The sequence below is a fragment of the Cervus elaphus genome, chromosome 13 (assembly GCF_910594005.1).
Source record: "Cervus elaphus chromosome 13, mCerEla1.1, whole genome shotgun sequence".
NCBI lineage: Eukaryota > Metazoa > Chordata > Mammalia > Artiodactyla > Cervidae > Cervus > Cervus elaphus.
In genome coordinates this window covers 26,497,813-26,514,301 of record NC_057827.1, presented here as the reverse complement: position 1 = coordinate 26,514,301, position 16,489 = coordinate 26,497,813, and the positions used below count along the sequence as shown (strand labels likewise).

General features: G+C 44.9%; 1 protein-coding gene across 1 annotated transcript in view; it reads left to right on the top strand.

The window, feature by feature from the left end:
• Positions 1 to 16,489, top strand: part of FSD2 (fibronectin type III and SPRY domain containing 2) — a 36,811-nt gene that overhangs the window by 2,772 nt on the left and 17,550 nt on the right. Inside the window, exons 3-5 of the mRNA XM_043921477.1 lie at positions 12,578 to 13,283; positions 13,430 to 13,525; positions 15,181 to 15,411. Of these exons, the coding sequence (XP_043777412.1) occupies positions 12,648 to 13,283; positions 13,430 to 13,525; positions 15,181 to 15,411 (963 nt within the window). The 5' untranslated portion in view covers positions 12,578 to 12,647. The remainder of the gene's footprint in view (positions 1 to 12,577; positions 13,284 to 13,429; positions 13,526 to 15,180; positions 15,412 to 16,489) is intronic.

Genomic DNA, 16,489 nt, shown 5'->3' with positions numbered 1-16,489 from the left:
ACCCTTTCTTATTCTTTTTTTTTTTTAAATCATTGCTGTATTTCCCATCTAGTACTTTTATTTATTTATTTGGTTCTTTTAAAAAAGTTTTTAATTGGAGGATAATTGCTTTGTATATATATGTCCCTTTTCTCCTGAGCCTCCCTCCCACCCATCCCCATCCCACCCCACTAGGTCCTCACAGAGCCCCAAGCTGAGCTCCTTATGTTATACAGCAGCTTCCCATTAGCTATCTATTTTACACACAGTAATGTATATATGTCAATGCTAATCTCCAGATTCATCCCATGCTCTTCTTTCCCCCATGTTCACAAGTCCATTCTCTATGTCTTCATCTCTATTCCTGCCCTGCAAATAATTTCATCAGTACTGTTTTTCTAGACTCCATATATATGTGTTACTATATGGTATTTGTCTTTCTCTTTCTGACCTACTTCACTCTGTATAAGAGACTCTAGGTTCATCCACCTCAGTTCGGCTGACTGAAATTCTTTCCCTTTCGTGGCTGCCTAATTTTCCATTGTGTGTGTGTGTGTATTTCTTTACACATTCCTCCATTGATGGACATGTCTTAACTGTTGTGAATAAAGCTACAATGAACCTGAGGGCAGGTATCTCTTCAAGATTATGACTTCATTTCCTTCGGATCCATACACAGAAATGGGATTGCTGGATTGTATGATAGTTTTATTTTTAATTTTTTGAGGAGCCTCCATACTGTTTTTCATAGTGTTTTTCATGTTTTTCATAGTTTTTCATAGTTTTCTACACTCAGACCAACAGTGGACAAGAATTCCCTGTTTTCCACATCCTTATCCACACTTCAGTTCACTCACTCAGTGGTGTCCGACCCATGGACTGCAGCGTGCCAGGCTTCCCTGTCCATCACCAACTCCCAAAGCTCACTCAAACTACTGTCCATCGAGTCGGTGATGCCGTCCAACCATCTCATCCTCTGTTGTCCCCTTCTCCTCCCGCCTTCAATCTTTCCCAGCATCAGGGTCTTTTCCAGTGAGTCAGTTCTTCGCATCAGGTGGCCAAAGTATTGGAGCTTCAGCTTCAGTCCTTCCAATGAATATTCAGGACTGATTTCCTTAGGACTGACTGGTTTGATCTCCTTGCAGTCCAAGGAACTCTCTAGAGTCTTCTCCAGCACCATAGCTCAAAAGCATCAATCTTTGGTGCTCAACTTTCTTTATGGTCCAACTCTCACGTCCATACATGACTACTGGAAAAACCATAGCCTTGACTAGATGGACCTTTGTTGGCAAAGTAATGTCTCTGTTTTTTAATATGCTGTCTAGATTGGTCATAGCTTTTCTTCCAAGAAGCAAGCACCTTTTAATTTCATGGCTGCAATCACCATCTGCAGTGATTCTGGAGCCCCAAAAAGTAAAGTCTGTCACTGTTTCCATTGTTTCCCAATCTATTTGCCATGAAATGATGGGACCAGATGCCATGATCTTAGTTTTCTGAATGTTGAGCTTTAAGCCAACTTTTTCACTCCCCTCTTTCACTTTCATCAAGAGGCTCTTTAGTTCTTTGCTTTCTGCCATAAGGGTGGTGTCATCTGCATATCTGAGGTTATTGATATTTCTCCTGGCAATCTTGATTCCGGCTTGTGCTTCATGCAGCCCAGCATTTCACATGATATACTCTGCATATAAGTTAAATAAGCAGGGTGACAATACACAGCCTTGACATACTCCTTTCCTGATTTGGAATCAGTCTGTTGTTCCATGTCTGGTTCTAACTGTTGCTTCTTGACCTGCATACAGATTTCTCAGGAGGCAGGTAAGATGGTCTGGTATTCCATATCTCTTTTAGAATTTTCCACAGTTTGTTGTGATCCACACAGTCAAAGGCTTTGGCATAGTCACTAAAGCAGAAGTAGATGTTTTTCTGGAACTCTTCTTTTTCGATGATCCAGCAGACATTGGCAATTTGATCTCTGGTTCCTCTGCCTTTTCTAAATCCAGCTTGAACATCTGGAAGTTCTTGGTTCACGTACTGTTGGAGCCTCAGTTGGAGAACTTTTAGCTTTACTTTGCTAGCGTGTGAGATGAGTACAGTTGTGTGGTAGTTTGAACATTCTTTGGCATTGCTTTTCTTTGGGATTGAAATGAAAACTGATCTTTTCCAGTCCTGTGGCCACTGTGCTTTTTTTCAAATTTGTTGGCATATTGAGTACAGCACTTTCACAGCATCATCTTTTAGGATTTGAAATAGCTCAACTGGAATTCCATCACCTCCACTATCTTTGTTCATAGTGATGCTTCCTATGGCCCACTTGACTTCACGTTACAGGATGTCTGGCTCTAGAGTGATCATACCATCATGGTTATCTGGGTCATGAAGATCTTTTTTTGTATAGTTCTTCTGTGTATTCTTACCATCTCTTCTTAATAGCTTCTGCTTCTCTTAGGTCCATACCGTTTCTGTACTTTATTGTGCCCATCTTTGCATGAAATGTTCCCTTGGTATCTCTAATTTTCTTGAAGAGATCTCTAGTCTTTCCCATTCTATTGTTTTCCTCTATTTCTTTGCATTGATCACTGAGGAAGGCTTTCTTATCTCTCCTTGCTATTCTTTGGAACTCTGCATTCAGATGGGTATATCTTTCCTTTTCTCCTTTGCCTTTAGCTTCTTGTCTTTTCCCAGCTATTTGGAAGGCCTCCTCAGACAACCATTTTGCCTTTTTGCATTTCTTTTTCTTGGGGATGGTCTTGATCACTGCCTCACTTATCTCTTGTCTTATTATAATAGCCATGCTAAGATGTAAGGTGAAAGTCTGTTTAAGTCCTCTGCCCAGTTTTAAATCAAATTATTGGAGTGGGGGTTTGCTGTTGGGTTGTATGAGTTCCTTCTATGTTTTGGAAATTAACTCCTTATCATATGCCAAGTCGCTTCAGTTGTGTCCGACTCTGTGCAACCCCATAGACAGCAGCCCACCAGGCTCCCCCGTCCCTGGGATTCTCCAGGCAAGAACACTGGAGTGGGTTGCCATTTCTTTCTCCAATGCATGAAAGTGAAAAATGAAAGTGAAGTCGCTCAGTCGTGTCCGACTCTTTGCGACCCCATGGACTGCAGCCTACCAGGCTCCTCCATCCATGGGATTTTCCAGGCAAGAGTACTGGAGTGGGTTGCCATTGCCTTATCATATAGATAGTTTCCAAATATTTTCTCCCATTCCATAGGTTGCCTTTTCATTGTATTGATTGTTTCTTTTGCTGTGCAGTAGCTTTTTAGTTTGATGTAGTCCCACTTTTTATTTTTGCTTTTGTTGCTTGTGCTCTTGGTGTATGTGGAAATTTCCCCCCATGTGTTCTTCCAGGACTTCTGTGGTTTTAGTTCTTACATTTAAGTCGTTAATCCATTTTGAGTTTATTTTGATGAGTGGCATAGGATAGGGGTCAAGTTTCATTCTTTTACATGTGATTATCCAGTTTCCCCTTCACTGCTTATTGAAGAGTCTGTCCCTTCACACAATAGAGTAACTCTGCTTAGTTACACAGACACACAGGAGAGTGGAGACAGTACCTAGAGCCCCTTCGGACAGCAGACTCTGATTGCTTTGCTGACCAAATAATGAATGTGGGGACCTAGGATGGATCATAATCCAGGGAGAAGGCAAAGTGGTGCTTTCATGGTTGTATGACCCCATTGGCCTTGTTGTTTAGTCACTAAGTCATGTTCAACTGTTTGCGACCCCATGGACTATAGGCTCCTCTGTCCATGGGATTTCCCAGGCAAGAATACTGGAGTCGGTTGCCATTCCCTTCTCCAGGAGATCTTCCTGACCCAGGGATCGAACTCTTGTCTACCTGCATTGGCAGGTAGATTCTTTACCGTTGAGCTACCAGGGAAGCCCCTCACTCTTTGACCTTGTGAACATTTTAAGGGAGACCCTGGCTAAAGTAGTCCCTGGCAATGAACATGCTACCCAGGAAGAATTAGCAATCCTTTGGGTCTGTTGTATATGTGTGTGTGTTTGTGTGTGTGTGTCCCTGGCTTTTGTTTCTGTTGGGATACAGACTTATCATGAGATGTGTCCTGCTTCACTTGATGCATCTGTACAACAGGCTGTGTTGATGAGGACATTCCAGGTCCATCCAGCCAGGGTCTAGTAGTGAGCAGGGTTCTTACCAGCAACCCCAAAGAACATTCAGGCTCTCGCCGTCTTCGTAAGTCCTGGATGCTGGGGTTGGGAACAAAGCACTAGTCCCAGAGCCTCTTGCTTGGTGATGCTGCCTCTGGGAGTGACCTTCCTTCATCCCTTCCTCCTCCCAGGAAGTGGCCAGGTGTCCTTGGACCTAGTAGTGGACCAGCACACTGTGGAGCCGGTATCTTTTGCATCAATCCTGCGTTGTCATTGTACTCAGCCTCAGCAGATATGACTGAAGCGATGTTTACCATTCTTTTCCTAATGAAGAGTTTGGCGGCACTAGAGGATGGGACTGAAGCTTTTCTGGCCCCCAAGTGCTATGTGCCCTGTCCTGGAGTTTCAGGAGTGAAATTTCCTGATGGGGATCCAGAGCCTAGAAACCAGTTGCCTGCATGGTGTGGGGGTGGTTAGGATAGCAGCATCTTTGTCCCCTAATAGCTGCTGGAAGTGACCTCTCTGTGTGGTACTGATGGAGGAGATGGAGGAACAGCCTCCTTTGGGCACATCAGAGTGAAGGAGGGAAGAGACAAGACCCACAGGAGCTCAGCAGGGCTGCGTCCGAGTGGTCACATCCCCACTGCCCCCACCATGGTCAGAGAGGGGCACTTGGTTCTTGTATTTTTGTCTTGCTGTCAGCAAAAACCAGGGTGACACCATGGAGGGGTGTGTGAGGGGCTTCCCAGCAGGGTCATGACCATGATGACTGGGAGAGCGACATTTGGTGCAACGCCCCAGATAAGGAGGGGCTTCCCAGGTGGCTCAGTGGTAAAGAATCCTCCTGCCAATTCAGGAAATGTGGGTTCAATCCCTGAGTCAGGAAGATCCCCTGGAGGAAGAAAAGGCACCCTACTTCCAGTATTGTTGCCTGGAGAATCCCATGGACAGAGGAGCCTGGAGAGCTACATAGTCCATGGGGTCATGAAAACTCCAACATGACTAAGCATGCACCCAGACTGTAGCCTACCAGGCTCCTCTGTCCATGGGATTTCTCAGGCAAGAATACTGGAGTGGGGTGCCATTTCCTTCTCCAAGGGATCTTCCTGACCCAGGGATCGAATCTGCGGATTCCTACACTGGCAGGCACATTCTTTACCACTAGGGCCACCTGGGAAGCCTGATGATTAAAAATTGTATTGATAAATTTAATCCAGAAGGAAAAAATATTATTTTATTTTTTATTATTACTTTTTCGGAGCCATGCCATGTGGGATCTTAGTTGCCTGACCAGGGATCAAACCTGCACCCCCTGCAGTGGAAGCACAGAGCCCTAACCACTAATGCCAAGAAAGTCCTGATTGCCACTTAAATATCACATTTTCTGATGGCCTAATTGTGAAATCCAGGGGCACTGCCCTGCGCTCGCTTGACTGCTGTGTGTCGTTTGCTCCTACTCACCCTTCCTTCTCCCCTGGCTCAGCTGTGATCACCTCAGGCCACCGCCTGCTGGAATCTTTGCTGACTCCCTCCCTCGGCTGATCCTCATGTGTTGGCAGTCCCCAGGCTTCCATCTGGTTCTTCTGCTCACTGTCCATGTGCTCCGGGTGATCTTGGCCACGCTTACAGCTTCCATGTCCCGTGGTCTGAAAATGACTCCAAACCCTTGTCTCTGGGCCTCACGTCTCCCCAAGCGCAGGCAGAGCCCAAAGGAGGAGCCGCCTTCCTGAACAGCCCCCGTCACCTCAGACTTGACACCCTCACATGTTGTTCAGTCACTAAGTCATGTCCAACTCTTTGCACCCCCATGAACTGCAGCACTCCAGGTTCCCCTGTCCTTCACTATCTCCCCAAGCTTGCTCAAACGCATGTCCATCTAGTTGGTGATGCCATCCAACCATCTCTTCCTCTGTCGCCCCCTTCTCCTCCTGCCCTCAGTCTTTCCCATCATCAGGGTCTTTTCCAATGAGTTGGCTCTTTGCATCAGGCGGCCAAAGTTTTCACCTCTCATTTTTCTCTTCTTTTTAGTTTTATGTGTGGTAGGACATTGACCCTGTCTCTCAAGCCACACGCCTGCAACCATCTCTGTAGCCCACACTAGGAGACACCTGGAGGCCCAGTTAGCTCAGCAGCTGTCCAGAGAACCCACGTTCTTCAGCCTCTCCGCTCTCTGGCCTTAGTGTCTATGAGGTCCTGAACTGATCGTTGGGGTCCCAGTCCCCTCCCTGGATATTCCTGCTATTGGCCTTCAGGTTCATCCTCGTTTCTCAGTCTCTGCCTGCAGAGCCCAAGGATCACTTAGCTCTTCTACCCATATCCTTGGGGGAAAGAATTGTCCGTGCAGCCAAGGCTGCTCAGAGAATACACTTTGCCCAGTTGGCCCAGACCTCCATCCTCACTCCCGAGACAGCCCGCCAGGCTTCTCCTGCCACCTGCCCCCACTCACTCTGAGTGCTGTCTTGTGAGCCACGGGGAAAGGCTAAGGGCAGTGAGGAGGATAGTAGAGGACTGGCCCCCCAAAAAAATAAAAATAAAAAAATAAAATAATATTTTTTCCTTCTGGATTAAATTTATCAATACAGTTTTTAATCTGGGCTTCCCAGGTGGCGCTAGTGGTAAAGGGTCTGCCTAACAGTGCAGGACACGTAAGAGATCGGGTTTGATCCCTGGGAAGATCCCCTGGAGAAGGAAATGGCACCCCAGTGCAGTATTCTTGCCTGGGAGATCCCATGGACAGAGGAGCCTGGCGGGCTACAGTCCATGGGGTCGCAGACAGTTGGACACAACTGAGCACCTGAGCACATTCACACAAGCAGTATGACATAATGCACTGCACATTTGGCAAATAATTATTGAACAAAAGAAAAAAGTAAAATGGAAATGCATTTCTTAATAAAGTGGATGGGACTTTTTTTAAAAGTTAATTTGTGCATCCATGGCTGAAGATGACATATTCTAGAATGCAACAGAAATTAGTGCCAGTTGTCTTTCTGTTTTTCACTTTGTAGTTGTAAGTACCAAGCGAACTTGTTCACCTACAGAAGCAGATGGAAAATGACGCTGTTTGCTACAGCAGTGCCACTCAGTTCTCTGAACTCTCCCCGAAGTGTATGCCAAAAATTACATAGTAATATATCATGGAAAATCATTTTAGACCATGTATGAGATGACATTTGATTAGCTCTTCCTTCAATTTTGTTGAAAGCAAAGAATTGGAAACCACTCAACTTGCAAAAAATTTTCTTATCCATTCAATAAATGTCATTCATTCTTCCGACATTAATACCAATACTTCAAATTGTCCTTTCATTTAGCTCACTGGGGGTTTTTAAATTCCAAAGCAATGAAATCTCACAGTGGAATGTAATATTCAAGATGAGTGAGAGTTATAGCTCTACGTTTCTAATAAAAAGATGAAGGGCTATTGTGAAAAGATAACCTGCAGGAAGCCTTGATTACTGGCTCATTGCCAGGCTGAGCAGCTCTGGGAAAGATTAAATATTATGTTGGACATCTGGAAACTGGTACTCTTAAACTATCCATGTCCATGTCCCCCTTGGAAAGTCTTAGTGTACAAATGCTGTAGTCTGCAGATCAGCAGTTTAACTGCCACCCTTTGGTGCTCAGTAGCTTGATTGCATCCAACTCTTAGAAACCCCATGGACTGTAGCCCACCAAGCTGCTCTGTCCATGGGATTCTCCAGGCAAGAATACCGGAGTGAGTTGCCATTTCCTTCTCTAGGAATCTTCCTGACCCAAGAATCAAGCCCACATCTCCTGTGTCTCCTGCATTGGCAGGCAGATTCTGTACTACTGAGCCACCTGGGAAGCACAATTTCAACCCTTTAGAGAAGCCCGAATGTGAAAGAAAAAAAAAAATAGAGGAGGGAGAGAAGTTTAACAAGAGCGAAAAAGCTTATTTCAGGCTGGAACAGTGTAGTAGTTCTCTATTGCTTTATGATAATTTTTTGCCAAAATTTAGTAGCTTCAAAGAGTAAACAAATGTTCATTGTCTTGCATGGTTCCCGAGGGCCAGGAATCTGAAAGCAGCTCATCTGCAAGATTCTAGCTGAGGGTCTCTCATGAGGCCTGGTGACCACTCTCTGTCATTCCTCCCACAGCAGTTCTCAACCTTTTTTGGCACCAGGGGTGGATTCATGGAAGACAATTTTCCCATGAACTGGGAGCGGGGGATGGTTTCAGAATGATTCAAGGGCATAGTATTTATTGTGCACTTTATTTCTTTTATTATTACATCAGCTCCACCTCAGATCATCAGGCGTTAGATCCTGGAATGCAGTGCACTTTATGCCTATGCAGTGCTTCCTGCTCCTCTTTGCTCACCTGCCTGCCAACCTGGCTCACTTCTGCCTTCATGCTATGATAAAAATGTTGACAGGGATATGGAGAAATCAGAGCCTTCAAACAATGCTGGTAGAGACGTAAAATAATACAGCCACTTTGGAAAACCGTCTGGTATTCCTCCAAAAGTTAAACAGGGAGTTACTCTTTGATCCAGAAATCCCACTCCTTGGAATCTACCCAAGGGAGATGAAACTATATGCACACAAAAACTTGTACATGTTTTAGTAGCATTATTTAGTATGGCCAAAAGGTGGAATCAACCCAAATGAAATGGGAAGTGGTGTGAATCAACGGATGACTAGATAAACAAAATATGATATATCCATACAGTAGGATATTATTCAGCTCTAATAAGAAATGAAGTGTTGACATATATACACATATATATACATATACAACAACCTGGATGAACCTTGAAAACTACACTAAGAAAGAGGCTCGTCACCGAAGACCACGTACCATACAATACAATTCCATCTATATGAAATGTCCAAATAGGAGAACCTGTAGAGATAGGAAATAAATTTGTGGTTGCTTAGGGCTAGTGGAAATGAGGGGGTATGAGTCATGATAGCTAATGAGTGCAGAGTTTCTTAATATTTATTTTATTTATTTTGCTGTGCCAAGTCTTAGTTGTAGCACACGAGATCACTGATCTTCATTGTAGTGTGAAAACCCTTAGTTCCAGCATGTGGGATCTAGTTTCCTGACCAGGGATCAAACCTGCACCTGCTGCATTGGGAGCTCAGAGTCTTAGCCACTGGACCACCAGGGATGTCCCTGGAGTTTCTTTTTGAGTTGATTAAAATGGTCTAAAATTGACTGTGGAGATCATTGCTCGTTTTTGTGACTATGCTAAAAACCACTGAAGTATAGCCTTTTGGCAGGTGGGTTGTTTAATCATTAAGTCATGTCCAACTCTTGTGACCCCATGGACTGTAGCCTGCCAGGCTCCTCTGTTCATGTAAACTATGTATCAATTAAAGCAAGGGGCTTCCCTGGTGACTCAGATGGTGAAGAATCTGCCTGCAATGCAGGAGACTCAGGTTCATTCCCCTGGAGGAAGATCCCCTGGAGAAGGAAATGGCAACCCACTCCAGTATTTTTGCCTTGAGAATCCCACGGACAGAGGAGCCTGATGGGCTATAGTCTGTGGGGGTACAAAGAGTTGGACACGACTGAGCAACGAACACTAAAGTATTACCAAAAAGTAATGTAATGGCAATTCTGTGCCAAGAAGCAAGCAGGGACTTTATAGTCCAACAGACTCTGTTAACAAGGCCTTCCAAGAAGCAGGCACCAAATTAGAAGTTAGATACACACTGTTTTATTAGGGGACTATAATCTAGAGGACTGGAAAAATATAAATAAAACATAGGGGATTATGTTTTATTAGGGGACTATAATTATAAACTATAATCTCACACTGTTTTATTGTGTGAGATTATAAAGGGGAAAAAAATAGGAAAGGCTGGGGTCAGATATGGATAGAAGGAAGGAAGGTTTGGAGAACCGTCCTAGCCTACCACACACTCTAGGAGAGGTCTGGCATGGCTGTCAAGGAGTCCTGCAGCCAAGATTTGCCACCAGGGTAGTTTTGTGTCAATCAGAAATGGATCTGCCTTGGTGTCCCTGCCTTTGTCATCGGATGGGAGATGCCAACAGGAAGTGTGTCCTCCATGCAAATGTGACAGTGACTTTCAGAGTGTAGCTGAAACCCCTGGTTATGGCCCCTACAATTGGATGTCTGCGACGCTCAGTTTCATGGCCACTACACACACTCAGATTCAAATCCCAGTTCAGCAACTTACCAGCCATGTGACCTTCCTTGCACAAGATACCCTCTGGGAGTCGATTGTTTCCCAGTCTGTAAAATGGGGATAATAGTAGTGGCTACCGCACAAAAAAATGTATGTAAAATTTCTTAGCACAGGGCCTTCCCTGGTGGTCCAGTGGTTCAGACTTTGCACTTCCCCTGCAGGGAGCACAGGTTCAATCCCTAGTCTGTGAGCTAAGATCTCACATGCCCTGTGGCTAAAAAAAACTAATTAACTGCCTAGCACAGGAGAAAATACACAGTAAGTGCTCAACATGTAGTAGCTACTACTAATACTGTATTTGCTGCTGTTATTATTATTTATTTCTAGATTTTATGCACCTCCATTAAAATAGTAGGCCTCATAGTCTACATATAGTGAGTACTCTGTTTATTTTACTTAGTATCGTATTATAAGTCTTTCCCCAAGGTATCCTTTGCTCTCCCTAACATTTTAAAGGCTACATTATATTTTACAGGGTGTGCATATTTTAGTTTTTTTATGATTCTCCTAATTATTAGGGCTTTACAGTTTTTATTTTTTGGCTATTATAAAAAATTTGTGGTGGACATTTTTATATAGAAATAATGTTTTCTGCTATATTTGAGATTTTTTTCTTTAGGGTCCTAGAAAAGGTCTATTAGGTTAGAAAGTGTGAACTGTTTTTTTATCTTTGGCCGCGCAGCATGTGGGATCTTAGTTCCTCCACCAAGGATCAAACCTGCACCACCTGCACTAGAAGCATAGAATCTTAACCACTGGACCACCAGGGAAGTCCCTGAGTGGTGTGAACATCTCTAAGGCTCTTGATCCATGTTGCCACATTCTCTCTCCAGAAAGGTGGGACTGTGTACATTCTAACCAACAACATGTAAGAGTATTCACTTCATAGACCCTTCCCTAGTCTTGGGGTTTGAAAGCCAAAACATCGTCTACATGTTTATTCTCTATTATTCATACATGAGTTTATGTGCTCAGTCATGTCTGACGCTTTGCAGCCCACCAGGCTCCTCTGTTCATGGGATTTTTCCAGGCAAGAATACAGGAGTGGGTTGCCATTTCCTCCTCCAGGGGATATTCCCGACCCAGGGATCAAACTCAATTCTCCTACATCTGCTGTGTCTCCTGCATTACAGGTGGATTGTTTACCCACTGAATCATTGGGGAAGCCCCTGTTACTCATAAGGATGAACTGTTTTCCAAATGGTTTTGTATAGGTAACAGTATATGCAAGGGAAATTATTTTGTGACTATTCCTTACTACTGAGATTTTTCTTTTCAATTAATTTACATAATTTATTTAATAATAATTGCCTGAAGCACTTCCTATTATATTGCCTTTTGGGATTTTTTAGGTTTTTAAATGTATAGAGATCATTTGTTAATCAAATCAATTTATGGTTTGTTTGTTTTTTTCATAATTTCTCCTGTCTCTCTCTTTTTTTTTTTCTCCTGTCTCTTTTAAGCTTTAGAAGCCCATAGTCCTGTAGAAAGCAAACCTTTCTTTACAGATTGTTTAAAGTGAAACTGCAACTGAGCTGCTTAGTTAGTTGTTTTTTTTTTAATTATTTAATTATTTATTTATTTTTGGCTATGCTGTTTCTTCATTGCTGTGCAGGCTTTCTCTAGTTGCAGCAAGTAGGGGCTACTCTCTAATTGTGATGCACGGGCTTCTCGGATCATGGGCTCTAGCGCACTCAGGCTTCAGTAATTGTGATCACGGGCTCACACGGGCTCAGTTGCTATGCAGCATGCGGGATCTTCCAGGATCAGGTATTGAACCCGTGTCTCCTGCATTGGCATTCTACCACTGAGCCACCCAGGGAAGCCCCCAATTTATATTTTAGTTCATAATTTCTCCTGTCTCTTTTAAGCTTTGTTGTCACTGTATAGTTGCTCAGTCGTGTCTGACTCTTTGCAACCTCATGGACTGTATCGTGCCAGGCTTCCCTGTCCTTCATTATTCCCCAGAGTTTGCTCAAACTCACCTCCATTGAGTCAGTGATGCCATCCAACCATCTCATTCTCTGTCGCCGCCTTCTCCTCCTGCCCTCAATCTTTCCCAGCATCAGGGTCTTTTCCAATGAGTCAGCTCTTGGCATCAGGTGGCCAAAGTATCGGAGCTTCAGGAAGTCCATCCTCCTGCAGAAAGCAAACCTTTCCTAACAGATTGTTTAAAGTGAAACTACAACTGAGATGCTCAGATGAGATTTTTTTTTTAATGTGAATGAGTTGAGCCCAATGAAATAACCATCTGCTGCAACGATCTTCTCAGAAATGGGGTTTTGTGTTCTAGGACCCAGGAGATCCACTTAGGACTGTCCAGGAAGAGTCCTCCTTGTACAGAGGCGCTGCCTGGAGCTGTGATGGAGGAGAGAGCTGGGGAGGCACCAGGGCTGGGCAGGTCTGCTGCTTCTAAGGATTTCCGCTTCTATCACATGGATCTGTATGACTCTGAAGACAGACTGCAGATCTTCCCAGAAGAGAGTACTCGGATGAGAAGAGAAGGTGTCCAAGCTGAAATGACCCATGAGCCCATGAGAGGGGGTGTGAAAGGGAAGGCTCAGAGAGACCTTGGAGAGGAAGTGGATGAACTTGTCCATCTCTATGGGCTTGAAGATGATCACGAATTAGGGGATGAGTTTATTGAGGAAAGCACACCCAGAATAGAGGTTTCAGAATATCCTTCTTATATGATGATGGGGAGTGAGCAGAGAGACTGGAGACTTACTGGTGAGGCGGCTCAGGGTGAGGACCTGGGCTTCATGGGGTGGGGCTCAGTAGGCCAGTGCCAGGACTTGCGGGAAGCCTATAGGTACAGCCACGGCCGTGCCAGCGAGGAGTATGAGTGCTATGTCATCCCAGAGGAGGAGGACGAGGAAGAAGAGGCTGACGTCTTCTGTGTCACTTGCAAAACTCCAATAAGAGCATCAGAGAAGGATCAGGATGAACACAAGCAGCATGAGGTGACCCCGCTCAGTAAAGCCCTGGAGAGCGCCAAGGTAAGTAGGTCTGCTTAGGTCTTCTTTCTGTTGAGATTGTATTTGTACCTCAAGTATGTAGGCGGGGGATGAATCTAAAGTGCCTTCTACGAAAGAGAAAAAGAAAACACACTGTTAATGCCTTCTTGGGATCCTCTATTTGACAGGATGAAATTCACAAAAATATGTACAAGTTGGAAAAGCAAATTATTGAGATGGAAAACTTTGCAAGTCACTTAGAAGAGGTTTTCGTCACCGTGGAGGTAAGAGCACTCTCGGTGCCCCCATCGGATAATGCAGCGCGAGTGGCTGAGTCGGCAGCTGCGTCTGGTGTGAATCAGGGAACCTGCTTCTTGGAATGGATGGTGTTGACGCAGCTCCTGTCCCCTCAGCCCTCTTCTGCCTTCCTGTAGCACAGGGGCATAAACCTGTGGAACCAATTACCTGGCAGCATTCCTTACTGAACTGTTAGCTCTCATGGGCTGGGTCTTCAGTATCTTCATGTCTCCACTCACACTATAAGTTAGGACTCTTTCATGGGCCAGCCAAACAGACATTGCAAGACACCCATCGTTTCACTGATGTCTTCTTTTCCTTAGATGGTACCTGTTTCTCACACGGCCAATAAGTTTCTGTGCCTGTCACCAAACATGTCACAGTTCCCTGGGTGTGCCTAGTGGTGTATCATCTACTGCTCGACACCAGCACACAACCCTAGCCATCAGGATGAAGTAGCCCGGAATGGGACCAGAGGACTTCCTATGTCCCCTCCCTTCATGTGGGTGCTCTACCTCTGTTAATGTAGCCTCAGATTGCATCAATGGGAGCATCTTGTGTGAATGAACTAAGCCCTGGGTTCCTTTCCCATGAAGCTAGACTTCCCTCCTCACCCCCAGTCTTAAAAGGGAGGGGAGCTGTTGCACTAATTTCCTATGGAAGACACAGGGAAGGGACCAGCCCTTCCACATCTAAGCATTGGGTGGGGGGGTGATAGGAGGGTAAGTGTACGGCAGCCAGGAAAAAGCGCCTACACTCCGTGCTGCCCGCTGCTCTCAGTTCACAGTGTCTCCACCCTCTGTGAGGACTCTGACCTCTTCCTTTACACGCAGCACTGGTGGGGGTCACCTGCCGCTTCTCCCTCTCTTCCAGCATTCTGAGCAAGTCTTACATACACAGTCAATACTCAGTAAATACTCCCTGAGTGATTGATAAGAGTAAATACGCCCTGAACCTGCAGAGCTGTCCTGGGTTTCCAGTCTAAGGGGGACCAGGAGTTGATAAAGTTTAATTAATATTTCCCATTCATTGCATTCTAGGATTAAATACTGGCACAGCCCTCTCACTGTCTTCCTGCTTTTTCTGATCTATTAGGCAGCACCACCTGGGTTATTCCCCTCCCCCTGCATCTTTTTCTTGGTTGTTATGAGGATCTATGTGATCCTGATGTTTGTATAATTCAACCATCAAGGAGCGGAGGTGAGTGTCATGAGATGTTGAGAGCTCAAGAGGGAAAGCAAGTTAGGTACAACTCTTCCAGGGCAGACGTCTTCATGTTAAGGTCCAGAGTTCCAGTGGCAGACTCATTACGGTAATGATAATCATGATAATCTTCTGGGTCGGTTGTCATGGTGATGGGCAGTGGCTACACCAGAGGTGGGTGGGGTATGGGAAAGAGGATTGTAAAATGCCACCAGCAAAGAAAGCAATACTCCTTGTTAAGATTATCCCTGGGGTTCTAGCTGGAGACTCCTGGTCCTAATTCCACCTTTGTCCACCTCAGCATCCTGACAAGAGACAATAAGATTAACAGGGAGGGACCAAAACATCTCTGAGTAGATACATTTTCATGCCCCAAATGACTCTCTGTAGTCAACATACATGCACTGAAATGACAGCTAAGATCAACTATATCTTACAGGAGAATTTTGGAAGACAAGAACAAAACTTTGAGTCTCATTACAACGAGATCTTGGAAATACTTTCTCAAAAATATGAAGAAAAAATACAAGCTCTAGGGGAGAAAAAGAAAGAGAAGCTGGAAGCCTTGTATGGACAGCTGGTCAACTGTGGAGAAAATCTTGACACCTGCAAAGAGCTGATGGAAACAATAGAGGAGATGTGTCACGAAGAGAAGGTTGATTTCATAAAGGTCAGTAATGAAGTGAAATGAAATAATGAACTGGAATGACAGTCATGGCCAGAGTAGGTTAGATTGTCCCCTCTCTGCCTGGAGGGGTTGGAACCGACTTTCATGGTCAGCATCCATCTGATTCCACTGGATGTGTAACCATGACAACACATCCCCCATCTCGCTGCACAGCTTCACCGTGGGTAGCCAAGCAGGCTCGTACACAGCTGACCCTCCCCTCCACCACTGCTCAGCTAAACACCAGAGTCTGTCTTCCTCTGTCCTGGTTACCCAGAGATAGGTGCTCTCACCGTGGAGTGGGGCAAAAACAGGACTCTGGGACTTTTCTGTCCATCTCAGATGATCTCTCAGAGGTCGGGGGAGAAAGATGTCCAGGCTAGAAAGGTACCTCCTGTTTCTCAGTTACAAGTGCCGCCATTAGACATCTTAGTTCATAAGTTCAGACATGCAAAAAAAGTCCTTAAAATCCTCCTCAATCTGACTCCCAAGTCCCCATGCAGCCAGACTGGGAATTTCAATCCCAGACAGAGCTGGGGTCTCCTTTCTTTAGGGTCCCACAGGAATATGGGGCAGACGTGGGATCCAGGATGTGAGGGAGGGGCCCCTAGCCTCCAGAGCTTCCTAGTTGCCAAATATGCCCTTTTCATTGGCCATGCCCATAGTGGTCCTCCAAGCCCCACAGCCCCTCCCTCCTGCCATGCCTGGGGTGAGGGCAGGGTGTGTGATGGAAGCTGAACAGCAGGTTGGCAGCCACCGTCAGAGCTCTCAACACTCAGACCTTTTGAACCAATTTGTCCACAGTATCACTGTAGCTCACAGACATAATCTAGAATGTGGAGAAAGTGAGATATATGAGTATGTCTTCTCTGTTATTTATAGTAGTGAGAAATTAGAAACAACCAAAATGTACAACAATAGAGTAAATGATGGAGTTCCCATTCAATGAACCAAGATGCAGTCTTTCAAATTGATGATCCCCAAGACCATTTGTCACCTGGAAACATGCTCACGTCATGTTAATGGGAAGAAACTGCATAGGCATCATAAGAGTCATTTTTGTTTAGGGTGTGGACGTGGC